Below are 7,269 nucleotides of genomic sequence, written 5' to 3' on the forward strand. Positions count from 1 at the left end.
TGCTTTTCTTAGCCAGTTTGCCATAAAAAGGTTTTGACACACTAATTAATGCAGACTTTATGCAGACGGGAACAGTGGGACCACCCTACCGGGAACACCTAGACACGGCTTACCAATGGACTTACCAGGGCTGACCAATACCTTACCAACATCTACCTAAAGATGACAGACACTGTATGCTTTGAGCCTTAAAATGGCTCTGATACCAGCAGGATCAGAAACTTTGCAATTATGATTATGATTATTATGATTATTATTATTATTATTATTATTATTATTATGATTATTATGATTATTATGATTATTATGATTATGATTATGATTATGATTATTATGATTATTATTATTATGATATGATTATTATTATGATTATGATTATTATAATTATTATGATTATTATTATAATTATGATAACGATTATGATTATGAATATGATTATGATTATGATTATGATTATGATTATGATTATGATTATGATTATGATTATGATTATGATTATGATTATGATTATGATTATGATTATTATTATTATTATTAATATTATTATGATTATTATTATGATTATTATGATTATTATTATTATTATGATTATGATTATGATTATGATTACGATTACGATTATTATTACGATTATTATTATTATTATGATTATGATTATGATTATGATTTTTATTTTTATTATTATTATTATTATTATTATTACTATTATTATTATTTTATTTTATTTTATTTTTTTTGCAAGAAGGGTATTCTCATATATTTCCAAAGTAGGATTACATGAGGTTCTTACAAAGCATAACCACTAAACAACAAAAACGAGAGAGATCCCCTATACATTTAAGGCCTCTAGAATTTCAGCATGTGTAGTAGGAGGTGACTTATGCAAAAGTAGAACATGAACACAAAGCTTGACATCCTTGATGAGGCATGGATCTTGCCTCTCCTTGCCATCAAATAAACGATAATTCCTTTCCATCCATATGTAATAGGTGGCTGCAGCAATACTACATTTGAACCACTTATTTCTCCAATGTTTCTTAGGCTTGCTGCGGTGACACCAGAGGATAAGGCTTCTAAGCTGCAAGTCTCTAAGTTTGAGGCCCATCCAGGAGAGAAGAGAAGAAAGGACAGTCTGGGAATAAGGACAGTTAAAGAACAGATGTCTGGTTGATTCAAAGATCTTTGCTTACACAGGCAACATCTGTTTGCAATGTTAATCCCTCTTCTGCAAAACTGATCAGCTGTAGCAAGCTTCCTTTGGAAAGCTAACATAAGAGTAAACTTATGTCTAGACTGAAGGAAAGGGTCCTAAACTGCTCTATAACATGCATGAGTAGGGAATCTAGGCCTAAGGAGATTGTAGGCTTTCCCAACAGAAAATTTACCTTTGGTAGTGCAAGCGAGCAGCATATCAAGTGCTTTCTGCTTACTGCCACAATGAGTGACCCAAATATCCCTAGCAGTGAGGACATTTCGAAGGCTCTCAGAGTGATATTCATGAATTTGTAAATCCCAGATGGAGGTAGTGGCTAAGAAATAGTGTCTAATCCAGGCAGTCCAGATAGAACCAGTTCCCTGTACAAAATGCCAAAGCCACTTAAGCATATTGGCCTGATTCCAAATAGCAAGATTCTTTATCTGGAAGCCCCCCTCAGACCAAGGACTGCAGATACTATCCCAATCCTTAAAGATCAATTTCCTTTGCCCTTCCTGGTACCCCCAAAACAATTGCTTGCATAATTTTGTAATGGTGGCACAGACATTCTGTGGCAAGAGCAGGCTACCACACCAAAAGTTCTCCAAACCAAAGACCATAGAATTGAGAACTTCAGTTTTACCAGCATAGGAGAGGAATTTGATTGCACAACTGCAAGCAAGATGCTGCACTTTAAGAGTAATAGGATCATACATGGTACTAGTGAGTCTGGAAGGATGTATAGGAAGACCAAGGTATCTAAAGGGGAAAGGGCCTTCTTTTAGTCCAATGGCATTAAGAATGTGCTGCTTCAGAGCAGAGTTGACTCCACCAAAATAAGCCTCAGACTTCTCAAAATTAGCATTTAATCCAGACCAGCTAGCAAATAGCTTCAGAATGTCTGCAATTTTTTGAACAGATGGCAAGTCTCCCCTGGTGAAGACCATGAGGTCATCAGCAAAAATGAGATGTGTGAGGCCAAGATTCACACATTTAGGGTGATAGGAGACATCCTGGGTGGTGCACATTGTCCTAAGGAGCCTAGAGAGCATCTCCATACTAAGGACAAAGAGTGGGGGAGACAGAGGGTCCCCTTGCCTAACTCCACTCCTGCCTTTGAAAAACCCATAATTTGATCCATTAACTTTAAGAGTAAACCAGGCACCAGTAACACACCCCATAATCCATTTGATGAAAACTGCAGAGAAGTTTAGAGTGGTAAGCATATTAGAGAAGAAAGACCACTGGATAGAATCAAAGGCCTTGCTTATGTCAACTTTGAGCATGCATCTGGGAGTGAGGTATTTCCTTTGGTATCCCTTAACCAAGCTCTGGGTTAACATTACATTCTCATGTAGGCTCCTACCAGGTACAAAAGCAGCCTGCTCATAGCCAACTAGCTTAGCCACCACCTTCTGCAGTCTATTTGTCAAAATCTTGCTAATAGTCTTATAGATTACAGAGCAACAGGAGATAGGCCTGAAATCTTTGACAGTCTGGACCACTTTCTTTTTGGGGATAAGGGATATAAGAGTGACATTGGCCTGCTTAGGCATGAATCCAGTCCTGAAGAAATCAGTAACAGCAAGGCAGAAGTCATCAGCAACTATGTCCCAAATGGCTTTGAAAAAGCCAGAAGAAAAACCATCAAGGCCAGGGCTCTTGTTAGAACCTATGGAGAATAAAGCAGCTTTGATCTCTTCCCTGAACACAGATTCAGTGAGCAGCAGCTTATCATGGTCATCTAGACACCCACCCTGAGCAACAGAAGAAAGATCCATACTCTAGACAGGGGTAGAAGAACCAAGGAGTTGCTTATAGTAGTCAACAAAAGCCTCACCCACCTCATGGAGCCCATGATGAGTACAACCAGCTAAGTCCTGGATTTCTCCAATGAGCTGACTCTGCTGTCTCTCCTTAATCTTTGTGGATAGAATTTAGACCCAGCATCATTAAGTTTAATATCATGTATTTTTGCTCTTTGAATCAGGATCTTAGCTTCAACATTCTTTAGTTTCCAAAAATCCAATGATAACTCCTTTTCTTTGATGATAAGCTCCTCAGAAAGAGGGTTAAGTTGAAGATCATTGAAGCATTGATTCAGCTCAGCCCTCACCTTATCAATTCTATCATTTATATTGGAAAAGTGAACAGCATGCAACTGTTTGAGGTAAGCCCGAGTATTCTTGAGCTTAGCCATAAACCTAAACATGGAGTTTCCAGTGACCCTACTACTCCAAGCAGCAGCAACCTGATTGAAATCAGGGTGATCAATCCAATAATCAAGGAATTTAAACTGCTTCTTGGGTGCTGGATCCCCAGGGAAAGTCAGTAAAGCTGGACAGTGATCAGAAACCCCAGGAGGTAAGAATTGGGCAGCAGTCTGTGTAAAGGTGAGAAGCCAATCACCATTGACCAAAATCCTATCAAGCTTAGAATAAACCCTAGTAGAGGGGTCTTGTTTATTAAACCAAGTAAAATCATTGCCAGTCCCTTGCATATCATCAAAGCCACATGAAGAGAGGCAATTATTAAAGTCCAACATATCAGGTAAGTGAGCAGGCAGGTTACCAATTTTTTCATGGCTATATCTAACAATGTTAAAATCACCCATGACAACCCAGGGTCCAGCCTGAGGAGCCATAGCAGTCAAACTATCCCAAAGAGAGGCCCTCTTGACAGGACAATTGCTACCATAGACTACAGACAGATAAAAAGCTCTACCAGTAGCCAAATGATGAACATGGAAATGCAAGACTTGGGCATGAACCTGCAACATGGTGACTCTGGTAGTGGAAGAATTCCAAACTAGCCAAATCCTACCATTATAGTGCTTACTATAATTGCAAAAAGAGCTATAATCCCTAAATTTATTTCTCGGAATCCTCTGAGACTTATTTTCCTTAACTCTGGTTTCCAAGATACCAAGGATATCCAGTTTATTCTGAGTAAGAAATTTATTAACCTCCATTTGCTTAACAAGCTTATTTAGGCCCCTAATATTCCAGGATGATATGATCATGTTAAGTGTGGATCAGGGGGTTTAGCCACTAAAGGAACAGAATCCAAATCAATGTCACTTGAAGGGACATCCTGCTGCAAAACACTGAACTTATTAGGAGAAGTAAGCAGACTTGGATCAGAATTTCTCACAGGGGAGAAAGGCTCTACAAAACCCAACTCTGAGCTGTCCAGTTCCTGACCTGTGTCATGCCCTAGCACACTGCATTCTGAGTTCATTTCAGCACCAGTAGAGGGAGAAACAAGAGGCTCATCAAGAGTAGGAGGACCTAGCTCAGAGCATTCTGAGTCCATTTCCTCCTTCTGGGCAACTGAGTCTCCACTAAATGGTGCTGAGGTACCACCTAGCAAGTGGCATTCGAGCGGGATGCACGGCGGGAGGAAGCGACTACTGAGAGACGGAGTTTCACAATGAGCTTGTAAACCTTCTTGGCAGGCTTAGTAGGCTTCTCAACCACTTTTTCATCATGATTCTTTGGAGCAGGAGGCTTGTTCCTCTTGCAATTTGCAGAATTATGACCAATTTTGTGGCAAGTATGACAGTAGTATGGGAGCCATTCATATACTACCCTCTGAATAGAATGACCAATGAAAGGGGCATTGATAACAACATGATCAGGAAGATCTTTGGATATATTAACTTCTACAGGGACCCTAGCAAAAGAGAGCCTTGCTTTGCAAGTAGTGTGCAGGTCAGCAAAGAGTGGCTTACCAATCTTGCTGGCCATCTTGCTGAGGATAGAGTCAGTCCACATATAAGGATCCAAATCAGGGAATAGAACCCATGTAGGCACTAAGGCAACACTTTCCATGATACAAGAGAAATAAGGAGACCATTGCTTCAATATCAGAGAGTTTGAACCAACTTTCCAAGGGCCTCGTCTTAAAACTTCATTCATGGCTTCCTCAGTGTCAAACTTGAAACTAAACCACCTTTTCTTGAAGTATTGAACAAGAGGCAAAGGACCATGGTTCCAACTTTTCTGAACAAAATCAGAGACCTGTTTCTGTGTGGGTTTAGCACCAAGAACATTACCTATGAGAGTGAACTTCCATTTCTCAACTTCATCCTGAACCTCATCCATAAGAATGTCAATTTAAGTGGACTTAGCACTGTCTTCATCAAAGAACAAGCTCATACCCATGGTACCCTTAACCTTAGCGACATCCGCCCAATTTTTCCCCGAAGGTGGAGGAATGGGAGGGGTAGGGGCAACAGGGGGATTAGCAGAAGGAACAGGAGAAGGTTGTTGCAAGCTAGGATTAGGATTCCCCAAAGGAGGAACAGGTGCATCCATGGCTTCCCCTGTTTCCGGAGAAGGACCCAAGTTTGACCCAGACGAGTTTGCACAAACCAGCGGGTCCACAACAGTCGGGGAAACAGAAGGAGTAGGAATCACAACAGTAGGGGACGAAGAAGCTTGAGAAACCATAGAATTACTACTTGGAGAATTACGAAGACGAGCTTTACCCAGAGTAAAATTCAAAAGTTAAGGGAGGAAAATTAGTACCATTGGAATCGAGATCTTGCAAGGAAGCTGAAGAAGTGCTTGATTTTGGCAGGCGTCCTCTCCCTCTAGCCACGGAGGAAGGATTGAGCATCAATGGCGTCGTCCTTCTTGAGAGAAAAATCTCTCTAACCGACAAGAGAGAGAAAGGATGATTATTTATTATTATTATTATTATTATTATTATTATTATTATTATTATTATGATTATGATTATGATTATGATTATGATTATTATTATTATTATTATTATTATTATTATTATTATTATTATTATTATTATTATTATTATTATTATTATTATTATTATTATTATTATTATTATGATTGTGATTATGATTATGATTATGATTACGATTACGATTACGATTACGATTATTATTACGATTATGATTATTATTATTATTATGATTATGATTATAATTATTTTTATTTTTATTTTTATTTTTATTTTTATTATTATTATTATTATTATTACTATTATTATTATTATTATTATTATTATTATTATTATTATTATTATTATTATTATGATTACGATTACGATTACGATTATTATTACGATTATGATAATGATTATAATTATGATTATTATTACTAATCTTATTATTATTATTATTATTATTATTATTATTGTTATTATTATTATTGTTATTAATATTATTATGATTATTATGATTATGATTATGATGATTATGATTATTATGATTATGATTATTCTTATGATTATTATGATTATGATTATTATTATTATTATTATTATTATTATTATTATTATTATTATTATTATTATTATTATTATTATTATTATTATTATTATTATTATTATTATTATTATTATTATTATTATTATTATTATTATTATTATTATTATTATTATTATTATTATTATTATTACGATTATGATTATTATGATTATGATTATGATTATGATTATTATTATTATTATTATTATTATTATTATTGTTATTATTATTATGATTTTGATTATTATGATTATGATTATGATTATTATGATTATGATTATTATGATTATTATTATTAATAATATTATGATTATTATGATTATGATTATTATTATGATTATGAATTATTATAATTACTATGATTATTATGATTATTATTATAATTATGATAATGATTATAATTATGATTATTATTATGATTATGATTATGATTATGTTTATGATTATGATTATGATTATTATTATTATTATTAATATTATTATGATTATTGTTATGATTATTATGATTATTATTATTATTATTATTATGATTACGATTACGATTACGATTATTATTACGATTATTATTATTATTATTATTATGATTATGATTATGATTATGATTATGATTTTTATTATTATTATTATTATTATTATTATTATTATTATTATTATTATTATTATTATTATTATTATTATTATTATTATTATTATTATTATTATTATTATTATTATTATTATTATTAATATTATTATTATTATTATTATTATTATTATTATTATTATTATTATTACGATTATGATTATTATGATTATGATT

At 34.0% G+C, this 7,269-nt stretch overlaps 2 protein-coding genes across 2 annotated transcripts; both read right to left on the reverse strand.

The window, feature by feature from the left end:
- Positions 1-3,068: 3,068 nt before the first annotated feature.
- Positions 3,069-4,217, reverse strand: LOC141618644 (uncharacterized). Its single transcript, XM_074435735.1, has one exon. It carries the CDS (start codon positions 4,215-4,217, stop codon positions 3,069-3,071), a length of 1,149 nt encoding a protein of 382 aa, XP_074291836.1.
- Positions 4,218-4,560: 343 nt separating this feature from the next.
- On the reverse strand, positions 4,561-5,301 carry LOC141618647 (uncharacterized). Its single transcript, XM_074435739.1, has one exon. The coding sequence runs from the start codon at positions 5,299-5,301 to the stop codon at positions 4,561-4,563; it is 741 nt and encodes a 246-aa protein (XP_074291840.1).
- Between the last annotated feature and the right edge of the window lie 1,968 nt (positions 5,302-7,269).

This window comes from Silene latifolia, chromosome X (genome assembly GCF_048544455.1).
Source record: "Silene latifolia isolate original U9 population chromosome X, ASM4854445v1, whole genome shotgun sequence".
In the NCBI taxonomy this organism is placed as follows: domain Eukaryota; kingdom Viridiplantae; phylum Streptophyta; class Magnoliopsida; order Caryophyllales; family Caryophyllaceae; genus Silene; species Silene latifolia.